This window comes from Podarcis raffonei, chromosome 2 (genome assembly GCF_027172205.1).
Source record: "Podarcis raffonei isolate rPodRaf1 chromosome 2, rPodRaf1.pri, whole genome shotgun sequence".
Classification (NCBI taxonomy): domain Eukaryota; kingdom Metazoa; phylum Chordata; class Lepidosauria; order Squamata; family Lacertidae; genus Podarcis; species Podarcis raffonei.
In genome coordinates, this window is record NC_070603.1 from 125,958,319 (window position 1) to 125,978,480 (window position 20,162).

The 20,162-nt window shown below is 46.4% G+C and overlaps 3 protein-coding genes across 6 annotated transcripts in view; all 3 read left to right on the forward strand.

Annotated features, from left to right (window-relative positions):
- Positions 1-6,757, forward strand: LOC128409546 (oocyte zinc finger protein XlCOF6-like). The gene is made up of 2 exons (XM_053380109.1): positions 1-222; positions 4,325-6,757. The coding sequence occupies exon 2, from the start codon at positions 4,479-4,481 to the stop codon at positions 6,060-6,062; it is 1,584 nt and encodes a 527-aa protein (XP_053236084.1). The 5' UTR covers positions 1-222; positions 4,325-4,478; the 3' UTR covers positions 6,063-6,757.
- On the forward strand, positions 3,544-18,785 carry LOC128409547 (zinc finger protein 14-like). 4 transcript variants are annotated; one of them, XM_053380114.1, is made up of 2 exons: positions 3,544-4,081; positions 16,651-18,785. In XM_053380114.1, the coding sequence occupies exon 2, from the start codon at positions 16,731-16,733 to the stop codon at positions 18,252-18,254; it is 1,524 nt and encodes a 507-aa protein (XP_053236089.1). In that variant the 5' UTR covers positions 3,544-4,081; positions 16,651-16,730; the 3' UTR covers positions 18,255-18,785. The 4 variants fall into 4 exon arrangements, with proteins under 4 accessions (XP_053236089.1, XP_053236085.1, XP_053236086.1 ...); XM_053380110.1 differs by lacking the exon at positions 3,544-4,081 and adding an exon at positions 10,908-10,976; XM_053380111.1 differs by lacking the exon at positions 3,544-4,081 and adding an exon at positions 14,297-15,146.
- LOC128409555 (gastrula zinc finger protein XlCGF17.1-like) overlaps positions 18,278-20,162 on the forward strand; it is an 18,768-nt gene continuing 16,883 nt past the window's right edge. Inside the window, exon 1 of the mRNA XM_053380144.1 lies at positions 18,278-18,352. The gene's annotated coding sequence lies outside the window, so the exon portion shown is untranslated. The remainder of the gene's footprint in view (positions 18,353-20,162) is intronic.

The following is a 20,162-nucleotide window of genomic DNA, read 5'->3' on the forward strand; positions in this document are numbered from 1 at the left end:
TCGCCTGCTCCCACCCCCCTTCCGGAGGGGCGGCTCTTCTTCATAGCTCTACGGGCAGACGCATTCGGAAAGGAAGCCGAAGACCGTCGGAAATTGCCGAGCCGAAGGGGAGGGGAAAGGAGCCCCTCCCCCCGAGGGGGCGCGTCCTTGGAGACCCCCCGAGAAAGGAAATCGGAATAGAATAGCGAGCGATGGAAGCGGAGGGACAGAGAGGACAAAGAGGTAAAGCTGTAGGGCGGGGAAGGGGGCGAAGGGCGGGGAGGGAAAGGGGGCAGGGACCCCCCCAACAACAACTCACGTCTTGGGCGCTATCTGCAGAGGCCCCGATCCATGCAATCCGGCTGGAGATCGGGGCCCCTCCATTCGCAGGGATTTCATTGCACGCCCCCCCCCCCCGAGATCAGCCTTCCTGCCTTTTACTATGGGAAATGCGGCGGCGGGGGGGCTTTCTGCAGAGGGAGCACCGGCAGGGTTTGCATTGCAAGATCTCCTTTGCAGCGCAAGGAGATGCTCAGCTCCCCTGCCCCCCCTTGGGCCCCTTTGAGGCAATAGAAATGGGAGCCCCCCCCCAGGGCTGGGACTTGAACCCCCTGGCAGGAATCCCTGGGGCGCCGCAATTCTGGCTTGGTGGGTCCCCTATGGGGGGAGAAGGGTTAATGGGGGCGAGAGAGGCCTGGATGGAGACCCCCCCGTCTCCCTCCTGGGATGGGGAGAGATTTGGCAGGAAGGCTGAGCCGGCCAGGGGGGCCTCTGGGCCAAGGGGACCCTTGGGGGGGGCGGAGGGAGGAAGGGAGCATCCCTGGGGAGGGATCGAAGCCATCTTGGAGAAAGAGAGAGGGACGGGGGGGGGCGCCTGCCTTGACTTCTCCCTCCTGCCCAGGAATCTGCCAGGACTCCGCGTAGACCAGGGAGAAATCCCTGAGCAGGAGCCCCGATCCCCCCACCCTCTCCTCCCCTGAAGCTCGGTCCTTGCCCTGCCTTAGGTCCCAGGTCAGGAGCTGCAGGGGGCGCTGGGGGCTGTTATAGGGAGTCCAAGCATGGGGGGAAAGAGGAAAGGGAGGAAGCCCCCTTTATTGTCCCCCCCCCTTGAGGCTTCTCTCTGGCAACTCCAGTCTCTCCCACATGCCTGTGTTTCTGTGGAGAAGCATCTAAAGGGCTCCCACACAGAGACACCTGGGCCCAGCTCCTTCTCACCTGGTGTCCATTATTCCCACTACATCAGATCTCTTAAATCTGTGGAATTTAAGAGATTGGGAAGATGCTATGTAAATAGGTGGGTTCCTGTGTCCCCCCCTTTATTTTTATTAAACCTATTAGTCTCTTTCTCTTGCCCAGGGCAGCCCAAAGGGACTTACAACCAGTTGTTGTTATGTTCCGCGGTGACACTCCAGGGCCTTCTTTGTCATGTTTCCTGTATTTGCGGTGGCAGAGAGAAGACTGTTCTCAGGGCCTGCTCCACCGTGAGGGAAACTGAGGCAGCCCCCTCAAGCAGCAGATACAGGGGGGACAAGGAGGGGAGGGCGCTGAGTCCCATTTGGCCAGCCCTGAATAAACCCTCTATCCTCTCATCCAGTGGAAGGTGCTGTCCCATTGCCAGTGTCCCAGACACAATGCAGCCGCCTTGGGAAGTCAATGGTGCAGGATGATTTGGGAATGTGTACAGTTGGTGGGACTGTATCAGAAAGATGTTGGAGATCACGGAGGAAGGAGAAATGAAAGCGTTTTCAGGGGAGGGGGAAGAAGGGAAAAGTTTGTCCCCCCAGATAAGACTCCCATACTCCCAGGCCATGGGCCATCCTTGCTTGGGCAGGTGGTACTTTTGAGTCCAACCACATCTGGAGGGCCAGAGGTGCCTCAACTCAGCATAGAAGGTTCCTTTAGGGCTCAGTGTTACTTGCGAGTTGGTGGAACTGGATCTTAAGGGTTCTTGAGATATTTCTTCAGGGATTATGATTGGTATCCAGACCCTAACACTATAAATCCAAGGTGTCCACACTGAGCAGTTTATCAACCCTGCTGGCCGCTGGGGAAGACCTGAAGGAAATGGTTTGCCCCCAAAGTTGCTTCCTTCCTCCCTCCGCTGCTGCTGCCCACACTAAAGGAATGTCTGGATGAAATCCCAGGGATGTCTGGCTCCTATGTCCAGTTGATATTCTAGAAAAAAGTGTGGCTAAGATTCTGAGTCACAATCGTGGCAGAGAAATACAGCCAGGGAATCTGAAACTGATTTGAGGATTGGTTTCTTCTTTACCCATTGTTGTTGTTGTTGTTGTTGTTGTTTAGTCGTTTAGTCGTGTCTGACTCTTTGTGACCCCCTGGACCAGAGCACGCCAGGCACCTCTGTCCTCCACTACCTCCCGCAGTTTGGTCAAACTCATGCTGGTAACCTCGAAAACACTATCCAACCATCTCATCCTCTGTCGCCCCCTTCTCCTTGTTGTTATTATTATTATTATTATATTACATTCAGGTGGACACACCACTGGTTTCATCTCCTTGCTTTTCTTTCCCACAATCAGTGTTATTCACCTTTAATACTCACCTATTTCAGTGTCACACATATTTTTATCTTGTGATATTCAGTTGAAGTCCCAGTTGGAGCAGAGCTAGAATATCCAGAAGCCCTTGGCCACCCAGGGCAAAAGAGGAAGAACAGTGAGAGAGGCCTGGACAGTGAGAGAGGCACTGGCTAAGATAAGCCAGTGTCAGGAGGCAGGTGTGAGACCCGGTGGCATATAATTATTATAAATCATAATTGGGGTGGGTGTCTCAATCTGGCCTTCTCAGCAGTCAGGCTCCAGCTGCTGTCCTTCTGCATCTCCAGCTCTCTCCATTCAAGAATGCAAGGCTGAGAGATGGAGGTCCAACCTCAAGAACATTCTCCAACTGAGCACTCCTTCAACCGACCACAAGCACCAAGCCTTGTCACTAGACTTATATATGTGTCTCCCAAAATGGTCAGTATGGACCTCCTGAGGCCAAAGGGACTGTGCAGGTGATGAATAAAGATCTAGAGGTCGAAGGGGACAAAATGTGGCCCAAGGGGTGGAGGATTATAGTGCAGCAGATGAAGAACTTCATGATGAACTTAGGACCCTGATTAATATTGGCCAGGTTCATGGAACATAGAGCAGCTCCCGTTCCTGTGAGAAACCACTTTTTATAAAACGTAAACCCCACAGTTCAACCGTATTCTAAGATAATGCTGCTTCATTAATGCTTAATTAAGGGTTAGGAAAGCCTGATGATGCATTACCATTATTTAACATTATTTCATCTGTCTTTCCTAAACATTTGGAAAATATGGAGGACAGGAAAGAATGTACGAGACGTCAAAATAAGAGCAGGTGCTAATTGTTGTGTGCAATATTCCTTTGTTCTCTTCCTAGGTTTCCTTTCCCCCCCGCTCCTCCCTGTTGAAAGAAGACAATGGAGAAGGCAGTCAAAATTCTGGAGGGCCATGTCCAATGGGAATAACAAAGAAACCATATAAATTCATGGAATGTGAAAAGAGAGAGGAGAAACAATTTGAGCCAAAGGGACTGTGCAGGTGATTAATAAAGATCTAGAGGTCGAAGGGGACAAAATGTGGCCCAAGGGGGGAGGATTATGTTCGATAGTTTTATTGCTTTATTGTTCAGTGCCCAGCCACACTTCCCCTGCGAGCCTCTGCAGGTCGTAAAGCAATTAGCAATTAGCAAAGTTGCACAGGGGTCGCGTGTTGAGAGAGCAGTAAATCAGTCCCAAACGTTTCTTCTGTCCTAATATCTCTTTATTGGAACAAAATAGCGTATTTACAATCTCCAATAGTCATCCGTGTTAAGCTGCATCTTCTCTCTCTGCTTGCAGCGTCGTAACAGAATGCTTTCGATTTCCACTCAGTACACAGCATTCCAAGCTGCTTTCTTCACGTCCTGGCTTACTTCCCTTGTTGTCTCCTCCTCTCAAGCTCGAGGCACAGAAGGTAAACCCTTCACTACACCCAACAGATTATTGTGCAGAGGATGAAGAACTTCATGGTGAACTTAGGACCCTGATGAATATTGGCCAAGTTCATGGACACAGAGCAGCTCCCTTTCCTGTGAGAAACCACTTTATGTAAAAAGTAAACCCCAAAAGTCTACCGTATTCTGAGATAATGCTGCTTCATTAACTATAATTAAGGGTTATGAAATGTTGATGATGCATTACTATTATTTGACATTATTTCATTTGCATTTCCGAAAAATTTGGAACATATTGAGGACAGGAGAGAATGTACAAGATGTTAAAATAAGTGGAGGTTGTAATTCATGTGTGTAATATTCCTTTGTTCTCTTCCTAGAAAACAAATAGGATTTTCTCCCTACCCCACCCCATCGAAAGAAGACAATGGAGAAGGCAATCAGAATTCTGGTGGGCGATGTCCAATAGGATTAACAAAGAAACCATTTAAATGTATGGAGTGTGAAAGGAGAGAGGAGAAATAATTTGAAAGTATGGAGTGTGGGAAGAGCTTCAGTAGCAGTGGAAAACCAAGAAAACATCAACGGACTCACACAGGGGAGAAACCATTTAAATGCATGGAGTGTGGAAAGAGCTTCACTGATAATCGAGTACTCAGAAGTCATCAACAGACTCACGTGGGGGGGAAACCATTTCAATGTATGGAGTGTGGAAGGAGCTACATTGACAGTGGAACACTAAGAAAACATCAACGGACTCACACGGGTGAGAAACCATTTAAATGTATGGAGTGCGGAAAGAGCTTCACTTATAGTGGAACGCTAAGAAGACATCAATGGATTCACAAGGAGGAGAAACCATTTAAATGCATGGAGTGTGGGAAGAGCTTCACTGAGAGTGGAAAACTTAGAATTCATCAATGGATTCACACTGGGGAGAAACCATTTAAATGCATGGAATGTGGAAAGAGCTTCACTGGAAGTGGAAAACTTATAATTCATCAACGCACTCACACTGGGGAGAAACCATTTAAATGTATGGAATGTGGAAAGAACTTCATTGATAGTGGAAACCTTAGAATTCATCAACGCACTCACACGGGGGAGAAACCATTTAAATGCATGGAATGTGGAAAGAGCTTCAGTGACAGTGGAAAATTTAGAAGACATCAACGGACTCACATGGGGGAGAAACCATTTAAATGCATGGAGTGTGGAAAGAACTTCATTGATAGTGGCACATTAAGAAAACATCAACGGACACACATGGGGGAGAAACCATTTAAATGCATGGAATGTGGAAAAAGTTTCAGTGACAATGGAAAACTTAGAATTCATCAGCGGACACACACAGGGGAGAAACCATTTAAATGCATGGAATGTGGAGAGAGCTTCCGTCACAATGGAACCCTTAGAATTCATCAACGGACTCACACGGGGGAGAAACCATTTAAATGCATGGACTGTGGTAAGAGCTTCATTAACAGTGGAACACTAAGAAAACATCAACGGACCCATACAGGGGAGAAACCATTTAAATGCATGGAGTGTGGGAAGAGCTTCACTGATAGTGGAACACTTAGAATTCATCAACGGACTCATACAGGTGAAAAACCATTTCAATGCATGGAGTGTGGAAAGAGCTTCACTGATAGGGGAACACTTAGAATTCATCAACGGACTCATACAGGTGAGAAACCATTTCAATGCATGGAGTGTGGAAAGAGCTTCAGTCGGAGTGGACTCCTTACAAACCATCATCATATTCACACGGGAGAGAAACCATTTAAATGCATGGAGTGTGGAAAGAGCTTCAGTCGGAGTGGCCACCTTACAAACCATCATCTTATTCACACGGGGGAGAAACCATTTAAATGTATGGAGTGTGGAAAGAGCTTCACTGAGAGTGGACACCTTAGAAACCATCATCTGATTCACACGGGGGAGAAACCATTTAAATGTATGGAGTGTGGAAAGAGCTTTAATCAGAGTGGACACCTTAGATACCATCAATGGACTCACAGAACGGAGAAACCATTTCAATGCTTGGAGTGTGGAAGGAGCTTCAGTACAAGTGGAGTTCTTACAAAACATCAACAAACTCATACAGGGGAGTAACAATATAAGTCCTAGGGAAGTGGACAGAGGTTCAGTTGTAGTGGAAGTCTTACAAACCATCAAAAGACTCTGAGGGATAAGAGCTCTAAGAGCGGTAACACCTACAGGCCATGAATTAACTCTAAAGAAGAGAAATGGTTTATAGAGTGTAGAACCTGGTTCTCTCCAAGTCGACACTTTCTTTCACATCAGTAACAAGAAATCAATCTGAATTGCATGCAGCGTATGTGAGCTTCTGTTGTTTGTAACGTGGTCTAGACGTTTATTTAAAGTAATGAAGGTAGAATTTCACAATAGTAAGCATAATATAATATTTAATGTGAATCTGTAGTGTTGCTTCTGAATGAGGGTGGACTGAGAGTGAGCTGGTGTTGGTGTTTGGTGGGGGGAGTTCGAAATGTCTGTATCTGGGAATGGAGAGTTGCTCAAAGTGGAGCTGAGACTGGTGGTGTTGCTTTGGAAGCAGAGTTAGACTAATATTATAGGAACAGCAGCATAACTCCCATTGTTATAGTTGCAATAGTGGAACCATGAAGACACAGAAAGATTGAAAGCACCTACTTATATGCCGAAGGTAATCTTGAAACCCTGATCTATTCTTTTGATTTATAGATGCATTATGTCAGATATAATATGTATAGATATATTTGGTGGCAGGAGAAATAAAAGGAGCATTCCCTGGCAGAACCAGGAAAGGCTCTGTTCCCAGCTGCACGTCTTGCATGAGGAGGGAAGGGGGCACAGGCAAGAAGGGGCCGTACCAGAGCATCTCAGAGCAATGTTGGGAGGGGGGCACATGGTGACGCAAGTGTGTGTAGAATGCTATCCCCAAAATGACGCAGGCGAGAAACAATATGGATGAGTATAATGTGGAAGGAGGTTCCGGTAGGTCCCAAACCCAGAGTGCTAAGGGTCAGCTTCCTCCAATTCCACCAGCTGCCCCAAGGCACGATCCACCTCTGGGCCCTGAGGGTGGAAAGCCTCCTTGCACTTTTGCAACTGGACATGATCCGAGGGAGTCCTCTTGCCAGCAGAGCACAATGCATACTATTGATGTAATTATCTTATTGTTGCTGTTGCCATCATGGACTGGCTGGATGCAGAGAAGGGGGGGAGACCCTTCTTTTTGCTCTCCTAAATCTTCCACCATTCCTGCTTCACTGGATTCCATGAGTTCTATTTTTATTGGGGTGGGGGCTTTTCTCTATCCTCTTTCTCCATTCTATCCGACATGTCCTTCCTTCCTCGTCTTCTCTCCAAACTGAAAGGTCCCAGATACTGAACTGTGCACAGTACTCCAAATGTGTTCACACAATAAAGGTAAAGGTACCCCTGCCCGTACGGGCCAGTCTTGACTGGTTGTGCGCTCATCTCACTCTACAGGCCGGGAGCCAGCGCTGTCCGCAGACACTTCTGGGTTACGTGGCCAGCGTGACAAGCTGCATCTGGCGAGCCAGCGCAGCACACGGAACGCCGTTTACCTTCCCGCTAGTAAGCGGTCCCTATTTATCTACTTGCACCCAGGGGTGCTTTCAAACTGCTAGGTTGGCAGGCGCTGGGACTGAGCAACGGGAGCGCACCCCGCCGCGGGGATTCGAACCGCCGACCTGACGATCGGCAAGTCCTAGGCGCTGAGGTTTTATCCACAGCGCCACCCGCGTTCACACCATAGATCTCCATAAATAATTTCCATTCCTCCTTAAGGAGCAGCCATGAGATTGGTATGTGTCTGTTTACATTCCAGCACAGTATGCTGGGAATTTCCGTTGTGTGTATAGCTTTTGCTTTTCTCTGTCTCTCTGAGAATACAAAGAGAGAGACGGAATGTTTCTTTGTCCTGATTTATGATTAATAAATCCGTAGTTGTAGTATGCTTCCACAAGCCTCACGCCTATTCTGTGTCCGCAGTTCGCTCTGCTGATATAGTCTGCCCTGGCTTCGAAGCCTGGGTCGCTGATTTACATCAGAGCAGAGGCTGATGGGTCTTCGCAGCGGGACGGCTGGAAGATGACCCACCTGGGACTAGCCAGCTGGCATTGTGACCCTCTGCATGCCAACAAGATCTGCACTACAACCATTAGGAGAGTGGCAGGTGTATTTTCAATCGGTTCCCTAAACATCCCCAGCGTGAGATTTGCAGTTTCCCGAGCCAGTGCACACAGGGTCAACAATTTCCCAGAGATACCTAACATGACCCCAAGGTCTCACTCCTGGTCCTTCACCTCCTCCTCATCAGCCCAACGTGCATCTGTTTAATCTTGTTGACCATGAACTGGAACCCTGCCAGAACCAATGGATGCTGCCAGCTTGGTTCTATGACAAAGGAACATGTAAAATGTCAAACATTAAGAACTTCCCTGAAGGCCTTCAGAGGTATTCCAAAAGTTACTTTCTCTCTTTGACATCTGATGATGATTATGATAATAATAATAAATAATATTAATTATTAATAAAATATGGGGGCGTGTGTTCCACAGGGAGGGCGCCACTACCAAGAAGGCCCTCTGCCTGGTTCCCTGTAATTATGAGGGAACTGCCAGAAGACCCTCGGAAGTTGACCTCAGTGTCCGGGCTAAATGATGGGGGGATTTTCTTTTCCTTGTGTTAGATGGATGTTGAAACAAGGTGTGATTGACTAGGCCATGTCTGGATCACAGATTTCTACCCAAGAGCCACAATTGCTTTGCATTCACAAACGCTATGTGAAATATCACTAGTAAACAGAATAATTTAAACAAGGAAACCAACAACAGTAATAAAATTGCAGGAAGAGAGAGAAAAACTGGATTTAAAATGACCAAACCACAAGATGAGAAGTCTCCATACTAAATGAGGGAAGGGCGAGGCATTGGGGAGGGGGGCTTTTGAAGTCTCCCTGCTGGCAAGGGAATTCCAGAGCAAGGACGCCTCTGTCTGTCTGGAATCCCTCACTGCCTCATCTCCAGCAGGAAGGGAGGATTTCCAGACTGGGACCCTTCACTCTTAGGGGGAGGTGCTAGGGCCTGGGCAGCTGGATGGATGGACATCAGCCTGCAGAAATGCCCCCCCTTCCTTTCACAGGACTGTTGTGGTGTTGCATGTGTGTGACAAGGCAACACTCAAGAACAGTTCCCACCAACCAACATTACCTCATTCCTCCACTGCCCACAAGAAGGTGATCTAGAATTGAAGAGTTGGAAGAGACCACGAGGGTCATGTAGCCCAACCCCCTGGAATTAAGGTATTTTGCCCAAAGTGGGGCTCAAACTCCCAACTCATAGAATCAGAGTCTCATGCTCTACCGACTGAGCTATAAAAGTAAAAACCATGACAAGCCCAAAATGGTAGAGCTTTTTTTTAGACAAGGCCCCAAATAAACGCCAAAAAAGCCCATGATTTTTATATTGACTTGTCTTAAATTCAGGACAAAGTGCCATCTTTTGGAAATTCCGCCTTTGAAATCTTTTGCTAGTCTTTCTTTTGAATGGGGTGGGGGGTTTTCAATCTGGCCAGTCCCCACGCAAAAGAATAAATGGAAACGTATCAAAAAGGGCAGCATTTGGAAACCACTCTAGGTCCTTTGGCCTCCTGCTGGCAGAACTGCCTGAACTGCTGGCTCCGCACATGGGAGCAGAGTAGGACTTACTTCCGAGTAAGCAGGCATCGGATGGAAAATTGTGTATCAATAAGGCTTTTGGCCGTGAATTTATACCTACAGCTAATAGGAAAAAAGAGAGGAGGTTCTTTATGCAGGCCCCAAACTAGACCCCAAGCAGCTATTTAAGGACAGTGAGGGAAGAATTATTAGTTTGGAAGTGACATTGGCAGGAAGGAAGAACAGTCCTGGTGGAAGAATTATACACAGCAAATGGGAAGAAAACAGACTTTTACATACTGTATGGGATGCAGGTAGTGGTGAGGGGCTTTTTATACAGCCTTCTTTCTAAAGAAGCAGAGAGAAGCTCCAAAAGCAAGATATATGAGCAGAAATCAGGGCGAATGAGAATAAATCCACTAATAAAGCAGGGAGCCCGGGGAATCTGCCTCCTCGGCGCCTGAAACTGAGGCGAGGCTCAGATTTCGAAGGGCGGGAAGTTGGGAAAAGGCGGGAAAAGTCGTTGAGGGGAAGAAGCAGCGGGGGGAGGGGCTCCTCCTCTCTTGTCCCTCAGAGACACAACGGGGACCCTCTTGTGAGGGGAGCAGAAAGGGGTCTCTCTCCCCCCCCCTCACAACCCCATTGCACTCCTCTCATGGCGGAAGGGGACCCCACCCTCACCCTGCCTGGCGAGGGGGCAGCCGGGCCAAGGGGGTCTCTGGGCGCAGGAGAGCCTGTGGGGAGGAGGGGGGAGAGGAAAGGAAGCGCCCCTTCTCTCTCAGGCAGCTCCATGTCTCTTCCCACCCCCAGGGGCTGGGTCCATCTCTGGGCTTCACAGAGGACCCCCCTGGGCTGGGGGGAGGGACCCTCCTTGGCTTCCCTGGCTCAGCCCCTCCCCCACTCTCCTGACCCACAGGGGGAGGGGCAGCCCTTCCCTACTTCTCATTCAGCCTCTTCCCTCCCAACCTCCCTATTTGTAGATTGAAAACCACGTCCTTCTCTCCCCGCAAACTCAGGTCACCCCCAGATATGATGCCCCCCCGCAGCCATCTCGCCCCCCTGCTGTGGGGAGGAGGAAGGAGGGGGGCCAGGTCCCCATGGAGCCCCCAGAGGCAGCGCCGTCTCGTCCTCTTCCCATCCCAACACAGGGAGAGGCTGCTCTATGGACGTAGCTCTAGGGGCAAGCGCATCCCAAAAGAAACCGGAAGTGTCGCTAAATGTGCCGGAAGTTTCCAGGAAAGGGGAGGAGGGGCGTCTGTGGAAAAAAAAAACCCCAGCCCCTTCTATTGCAGACAAGGAAAGCGGAATAATGTGGAGCCAGGGAGGCGGAGGACCAAGAGGTAAGGAGGGAGAGAAGGGGGGGAAATAGAGGGGAGGGGAGAACAAAGAGACCCCCCCCAAGAAAGCGCCCTCCCTGGGGCCCGTCGACAGGGGCCCCGATCCAAGCGACCCAGGTGGGAAGGGGGGACCCAACACCTGCAGGGCTGGCCTTGCAAGATCTCCTGGGCAGCAGCACCGCCAGACTCCCCATTCTCTTTCCTGGGGGGCCGAGAGATGCTCAGCTGCCCTGCCCCCCCTGGACGCCTTGGCGGGAAGGGGAATGAGGACCCCAAGCAGGGCTGGGGTGGGGCTGAGGCCCCCCATTCTCCCGGCTTCCCCCTGGCAGGAATCCCTGGGGTCGTGGGGCGCCTGGCTGGGAATACGGAGAGAGGGAGTCCAGGGAAGGGTTAAAGGAAGGGGGAGGAGCCTCGACAGAGACCCCCCCTTCCAGCACCCCTGACCCCCCCTTCTCTCCCCCTTCCCTGATGACACTACCAGGTTATCTTATTCACTAGGACTCATCTCCATACTTTGGATTGTCCTGAATACCACCATTTGGTAGCCAAGCCCAAACCCAAAAGTCCTGCTAGGATGCATCTTGGCTTGCCTGCTGATGAAACTGAGTGTGTGAGGATTGATAATATTGTCATTTATCCGTTTTAGACCCCTAAATAGTAGCCTTTGCCAGGACATTGTCCTGTTCGCCTCTGTATAGAAGAAGAAGAAGAAGAGTTTGGATTTGATATCCCGCCTGTCACTCCCTTTAAGGAGTCTCAAAGCGGCTAACATTCTCCTTTCCCTTCCTCCCCCACAACAAACACTCTGTGAGGTGAGTGGGGCTGAGAGACTTCAGAGAAGTGTGACTAGCCCAAGGTCACCCAGCAGCTGCATGTGGAGGAGCAGGGAATCAAACCCAGTTCCCCAGATTACAAGACTACCGCTCTTAACCACTACACCACGCTGGCTCTCAGTTCCAGCCTTATTTCAGACGTGGTAGATTGCAATCAGGGTGGGTTTGATATAAATCAAATTGATTTCAATCACAATTTACAATAAATCACTAGTCAGTATGATTCTATTTAAATCAAAAATTTCTGATTTGGTTACACTATTAGAAATAGACAGATAATTATGAAATCATGCTGAGGTTTAATAAGTTAACTGTCTATATTTGGACAACATTTCTGCTGTAATTTATTGGAAGGAGAAAAATAATCATTTCCTTAATAACAACTTAAGCAATTTATTTAACTAAAACAATAATAGCACGTTGGTAAAAATAGTTTTTTTTATAAAAAACAACCAAGCAGACTGAGTTTTAGCACACATGAAAAACTCAGAACTTAAGCATTTCACCACCTCCACTACCAGCCCCCCCTTTGGACTGGCTTCTGCATCCAGGTGCCTATTCTGTACAGTTAAGTGTTAGTGCGGTTGTTGGAACCCAGTGGGATTGGGAAGAGGTTGCCAGCCCTGAAGAGCCTTCAGCACTTGTCTCAAGTCTGAGTTGCACAATTATTACACAAAGACCCCAAGATGTGTGGAGTATTCTGCTCACAAGGTTGCACTTTCGTTTTTACTGCTTCACACTTAGCTACTTGTGCAGATCTCTTCCACTGCAAACTATCTGTTCATTGAACCTCTTGGAACTTAGAATTTAAGGGGTTGATTCTGTATATATAAATCTGCAAAGGAACAATGGGATTAAGGTTTTCCCTCAACTCTGTATGTTTATTTTATAACATTTTTCCTGTGAAGAAAAGGCATGTTATCTCTGCAGATACAGAAATTCACACTTTTGAGAATGGCAAAAACAAGCATCTGTGACAATATCTTTTCATTAGAAAAACTTCCCCAAATAATCTTACAGAATTCCCCCACCTCCCGCAGAACCCGCGCACCCTTTGAAGAGCACGCCGCTCTTGGGGGCTTTTCCCTGAGGAGGGAGAAGGGACTGATTGGCTGCGTCAGTCCCTTCTCCCAGCTCGTAAAAAAGCTCGCAGGAGCCGCACGCTCCTTAAAGGGTGCGCAGCTCCTGTGGGTTTTTGCGGGAGGTGGGGAATATTCCCAGAGCTTGTCGGGGCTGGCGGGGGAAACCCGGGATGAAGGCTGGATGCTGCCCTGTGGAGGCTTCGTGGGCTACCCCAGAAGCCAGAACAGCTAGAGAGAGCACTGCGCAGCGCTCCCTCTAGCTGTTTTAGCTTCTGCCTTAGTGGTGCAAAGCCTCCGCAGGGCACCAGGGAGCTCTGCTCAGCGCTCCCTTAAAATAATTTTTTTTTCTTGAATTCCCCCTCTAGAAACTAGGTGCGCCTTATGATCAGGTGCGAAAAATACGTTAGGTAGGAGAAAATAACAGAGGCCAACCAGAGTATACGGAGAAGCAAAGCGGCTAGTAAGCCTGATCTTTATTGCAACAGTGTCCCCCCCCCCTCACCGCAACCCGGAGGGAGGTGTGCAAGGCCTTATATAGTCTTTTGAAATTGCCCACCCAAGGGGCCCCCCCCAAATATCATACAGAAGGAGACTGTCTACAGCAGGAATACATCACAGCAGAAAACCTGTCCTCCAGGATACCTGTTAATGGTCACTAACTGCATTACCTGGGCAGCCTGGCCATTCTTTTGTGATGGTAAATACTTTAGTTCCTGAATCCAGGTCACAGGCTCACCCTGTTCATCCCTCCTTAAGGCAGTATTTGTAAGCACAAAGACAATGGGAAGGCTTCCATATGCCTCCTTTACTGCAGAGGAATATTTGAGTACGTTTCTGAGCACAATTCAAAATGTTGGTGCTGACCTTTCAAGCCCTAAACGGCCTCAGTCCTGTATACCTGAAGGAGCGTCTCCACCTCCATCATTTAACCTGGACACTGAGATCCAGCGCCGAGGGCCTTCTGGCAGTTCCCTCATTGCAAAAAGTGAGGTTACAGGGAACCAGACAGAAGGCCTTCTGGGTAGTGGCGCTTGCCCTGTGGAATGCCCTCCCATCAGATGTCAAGGAATTAAGCAGCTATCCCATTTTTAAAAGACATCTGAAGGCAGCCCTGTTTAGGGACGTTCTTAATATTTAATGCTGTATTGTTTTTAACACTCGATTGGGAGCCGCCCAGAGTGGCTGGGGAAACTCAGCCAGATGGGCAGGGTAGAAATAATACATCATATTATTATTATTATTATTATTAGTCTGTGGTGCTCAATGTTTAGGCATAGTAAATATTAGGATTTAATTAGAACTTGTGTGTTATAGCGGGGATATGTTATAAGATGGTCTCAAGTGTATTTTAGAAAGGGAGTTATGTAAAGGGTTTTTTGTGTTTGATCCATGTTTCTGTGTAAATACTGTGTGTCAGACTGAGAATGTCATCAGGAAGGTCTAGGAAATGGTGCACCTGCTTCTGAGCATCAGAAATGAGCATGGAAAGAGTTAATATCATAAACCTACTGGAATCGGCCCCCTCCCTTTGTAACAAGCAGCTGTAGGTCTTTTGGGATTTAATATCAGCTCATGAAAAGTTGGGCACACGACCCAGAAAGCTGCCTGGCTCCCTCCGTCTGAAGGCGGAGATATGCAGCACACGCCCTAGTCGAATTTGGCTGGACATGCCATGGGAAAGCAGAAGGGGCAAGCAAGGAAGGGGGAGACGGCCAAAAAAACCTGCTCTCACACAAGTGCCCCCCCTGCCAATTCCGTAACATTAGCAAAGCCCAAGTTCAAACACCAGTCCCTATTTAAAAGAGGCCCCCGTAAGGACGACACTGGACTGCCCTTTACGGTTGCCGTAAGTTACTCTTCCAAGTCCCAAAAGCGCGTAGCAACTCCGGTCTATTTTGCAGGGCTGTTGTAACAGGGACACCCTACGCCACCGCCCAGGGCAGCCCAAAGTGACGTATAACCAATCGTTGTTGTTGTTGTTGATGATGATGTTGTTGTTGTTGTTGTGTTCCACAGTGAGACTCCAAGGTCTTCTGTGTCATGTTTCCTGTGCAGTGGACGCTCAGGTTGTGAACGTGATCCGTGCGGGTGGCACATTCACAACCTACAGCGCTGCGTCTGCGCATGTGTGGGTTGCAATTTGGTGATTCTGCACACGCACAAAGCGTGATTTAGTGGTTCTGCACATGTGTGAGCACTGAAACCCGGAAATAACCCGCAACCCGAAAACGCACAACTCGAAGCATCTGTAACCCGAGGTATGACTATTTTGGAAGGCAGCAAGAAGGCTGTTCTCAGGGCCTGCTCCACCGTGAGGGAAACTGAGGCAGCCCCCTCAGGCAGCAGATGCAGGGAGGGGCAAGGAGGGGACGGAGCGGAGTCCCATTTGGCCAGCCCTGATTTAACCCTCTATCCCAGCATAGGCACCTTAAGGCCCATGGGCCGGAAGTTTAGAAAAACTTTAAAAAGGATAAGAACTCACATTAGGTAGTAAAAAAATAGTAATTGAAACAGTGATACCTTGGGTTAAGTACTTAATTTGTTCTGGAAGTCCGTTCTTAACCTGAAACTGTTCTTAACCTGAAGCACCACTTAGGTAATGGGGCCTCCTGCTGCCGCTGCGCCAACGGCACACGATTTCTGTTCTCATCCTGAAGCAAAGTTCTTAACCTGAAGCACTATTTCTGGGTTAGCGGAGTCTGTAACCTGAAGCGTATGTAACCCGAGGTACCACTGTATAGGAACTCACATTAGGTAGTCAAAAAATAGTAATTGAAACAAAATGCTTATAAAAAATAAGATAATTATCATTTAGCTCCTCTTACACATTATATCCACATAAGTCAATAGAAAAAGCATAAAGAGATGATGTTCAAGATGTGCCCTTTGGGAAATTATAAATCCTATTATTATTATTATTATTATTATTATTATTACATTCACATTTCCCACAATCAGTGTTATTCACCTTTAATACTCACCTTTTTCAGTGTCACACATATTTTTATCTTGTGATCTTCAGATGAAGAGAGGTGTAACAATTTAATAAATAAATCCCAGTTGGAGCAGAGCTAGAATATCCAGAAGCCCTTGGCCACCCAGGGCAAAGGAGGAAGAACAGTGAGAGAGGCCTGGACAGGGAATCTCCGCTAAGATAAGCCAGTGTCAGGAGGCAGGTGCGAGACCTGGCGGCATATAATTATTATAAATCATAATTGGGGTGGGTGTCTCAATCTGGCCTTCCCAGCAGTCAGGCTTCAGCTGCTTTCCTTCTGCATCTCCAGCTCTCTCCATTCCATAATGCAAAGCTGAGATATGGGTCTCCCAAAATGGTCACTATGCACCTCCTGAGGCCAAAGGGAATGTGCAGGTGATTAATAAAGATCTAGAGGTCGGAGGGGAGAAAATGTGGCCCAAGGGGTGGAGGATTATACTGCAGAGGATGAAGAACTTCATGATGAACTTAGGACCCTGATGAATATTGGCCAGGTTCATGGAACATAGAGCAGCTCCCTTTCCTGTGAGAAACCACTTTTTATAAAAATTAAACCCCACAGTTCAGCCGTATTCTAAGATAATGCTGATTCATTAACAATAATTAAGGGTTATGAAAGGCTGATGATGCATTACCATTATTTAAATTATTTCATTTGCCTATGCTAAAAAATTGGAACATATGGAGGACAGGAGAGAATTTACAAGACGTTAAAATAAGAGCAGGTGTTAATTGATGTGTGTAATATTCCTTTGTTCTCTTCCTAGAAAACAAATAGGATTTTCTCCCCACCCCATTGAAAGAAGACAATGGAGAAGGCAGTCAGAATTCTGGTGGGCCATGTCCAATGGGAATAACAAAGAAACCATTTAAATACATGGAGTGTGAAAACAGAGAACATAAACTATTTGAAAGTATGGAGTGTCGAAGGAGCTTCACTGACAGTGGAAACCTTAGAAAACATCAGTGGTCTCACTCAGGGGAGAAACCATTTAATTGCATGGAGTGTGCAAAGAGCTTCACTACTAGCGGAAGCCTTAGAATTCATCTACGGACTCACACGGGGGAGAAACCATTTAAATGTATGGAGTGTGGAAAGAGCTTCACTATTAGCGGAAGCCTTAGAATTCATCAACGGACTCACACAGGGGAGAAATCATTTAAATGCATGGAGTGTGGAAAGAGCTTCAGTCAAAGTGGACAACTTAGAGTTCATCAACGGACTCACACAGGGGAGAAACCATTTAAATGCATGGAATGTGGAAAGAGCTTCACTACTAGCGGAAGCCTTAGAATTCATCAACGGACTCACACAGGGGAGAAACCATTTAAATGCATGGAGTGTGGAAAGAGCTACAGTCAGAGTGGAGACCTTAGAATTCATCTACGGACTCACACAGGGGAGAAATCATTTAATTGCATGGAGTGTGGAAAGAGATTCACTACTAGCAGAAGCCTTAGAATTCATCTACGGACTCACACGGGGGAGAAACCATTTAATTGCATGGAGTGTGGAAAGAGCTTCACTACTAGCAAAAGCCTTAGAATTCATCTACGGACTCACACGGGGGAGAAACCATTTAATTGCATGGAGTGTAGAAAGAGCTTCACTACTAGCAGAAGCCTTAGAATTCATCTACGGACTCACACGGGGGAGAAACCATTTAAATGTATGGAGTGTGGAAAGAGCTTCAGTCAAAGTGGACAACTTAGAATTCATCAACAGACTCACACAGGGGAGAAATCATTTAAATGCATGGAGTGTGGAAAGAGCTTCAGTCAAAGTGGACAACTTAGAATTCATCAACGAACTCACACAGGGGAGAAACCATTTAAATGTATGGAGTGTGGAAAGAGCTTCACTATTAGCGGAAGCCTTAGAATTCATCAACGGACTCACACAGGGGAGAAATCATTTAAATGCATGGAGTGTGGAAAGAGCTTCAGTGAAAGTGGACAACTTAGAATTCATCAACGAACTCACACAGGGGAGAAACCATTTAAATGTATGGAGTGTGGAAAGAGCTTCAGTCAAAGTGGAAAACTTAGAATTCATCAACGGACTCACACAGGGGAGAAACCATTTAAATGCATGGAATGTGGAATGAGCTTCACTGAGAGTGGATCACTTAGAAACCATCAACGGACTCACACAGGGGAGAAACCGTTTCAATGCATGGAGTGCGGAAGGAGCTTCAGTAAGAGTGGACACCTTAGAAGACATCAACGGACTCACACAGGGGAGAAACCATTTAAATGTATGGAGTGTGGAAAGAGCTTCAGTCAGAGTGGAGACCTTAGAATTCATCAACGGACGCACATGGGGAGAAACCATTTAAATGCATGGGATGTGGAAAGAGCTTCACTGTGAGTGGAAAACTTAGAAGACATCAATGGACGCACACAGGGGAGAAACCATTTAAATGCATGGAATGTGGAAAGAGCTTCACTGAGAGTGGAAAACTTAGACTTCATCAACGGAGTCACATGGGGGAGAAATCATTTAAATGCATGGAGCGTGGAAAGAGTTTCAGTACAAGTGGAGTTCTTACAAAACATCAACAAACTCATACAGGGGAGCAACAATATAAGTCCTAGGGAAGTGGACAGAGGTTCAGTTGTAGTGGAAGTCTTACAAACCATCAAAAGACTTCGAGGGGTAAGAGCTGTAATAGTGGAAACACCTTCAGGCCATCAATTAACTCAAAGAAGAGAAAGGATTTAGACAGAAGGAGTGTTCATCCTGCTTTGGTTATTATGCAACACTTTTTAGAGTGTAGGACCTGTTTCTCTCCAAGTTGACACTTTTTTTTTTTTAATAGCTTTTATTTTTCTTAAACAGGTACATATAAATATAAACAGCCAAAAATTACAAAGGAAAATTCCTTAATAGTAATGGGGGGGGGGACTACAAAAAATATTGAAGTACATGACACAGAACACAAGCAACTATGGGAAAGATAAAAGAAAAGAAAAACAGAAAAAAATAGAAAAAGAAAAAGGAAGATGAGCCAAAGCAGGAAAGCTCATCTATTGTACACTGCCGTCAAACTCAACAGATCATTATTCTTATCAATTAACTCTATCTGCATTCCAAAGGAATCTTGGTATCAGGGAACATTTCTCTATGCGGTATCATTCTAAACATAGCCAGATCTTTCTTGCTGAGCCCTTGTCCCCTAAATAATTATTTAAACATTCCCATTCTTCTTTCACCAATTTTTTAGGTTTATCTCTTATTGCATCTGTCAGCTTTGCGAGCTCCAAGTACTCGCACAATTTGACTACCCATTCCTCTTTAGTGGGTATATTTTTATCTTTCCCGTGTTTTGCCACTATCCCTTGCTGCTGACGTTGCATACATAAATAGCCTAGTTTTGTTTTTGGGAATATTATCTGAAACCATTCCTAGTAAAAATTCTTCCAGTTTCTTGCTAAATGTAGTTTTTATCAATCTCTTTATCTCTTCATAAATCATGTTCCAAAATATTTGTATCTCTAGACAGGACCACCACATATGGTAGTATGTTCCTATCTGTTCCTTACATCGCCAGCACTTATTATTATTTGATTTATTTATTTTTGCAAGTTTTACAGGGGTCAGGTACCACCTGTAGTACGTTTTCATAAGATTTTCCCTTATAAGGAGACAAGCCGTGAATTTTATATTTTTAGTCCATAATTTGTTCCAAATATTGGGTTTGATCGTATGTCGCAGGTCCCTCTCCCATTTTACTGTAATTTCTTTGATATCTTCCTCCTTTCTATGCCAATTCAAAAGTAGTTTGTACATTTTAGAAAGTGTCTTTCGATTATTATATAAAATATCCTTCTTTAGATAGGATTTTTTTTGTCAAATCCTTTGGTTCTTTTATCCTCTTCAAGGGCGGCTTTTAATTGATAATACTCCAGCCAGGTTATTCCCTTCTGTTTCAATTCGCCTAGGTCCTTTATTTTCGGATCACTACTTGATTCCTCTACTAAATCCTTATATGTTAGCCAATCGCTGTTCATATTCAGCCTGTGGACCGACATAGATTCCATTGGTGACAGCCACCATGGTGTTTTGGTTACTACTGATTTTTTACTCCTCTCCCATACTTCATATAATGCCCTTCTCACAATATGATTTAAAAATCCTTTTTTTATATAATTATGTTTATTAAAATTTTCAAAAAAGCATACAAAGGAAAACAGAAAAGAGAAAAAGAAAAAAAGAAAAAAGAAGAGAAAAAGAAAAACGGCAGTTTAAAAAGTTTACCGTAATTACATTCCATAC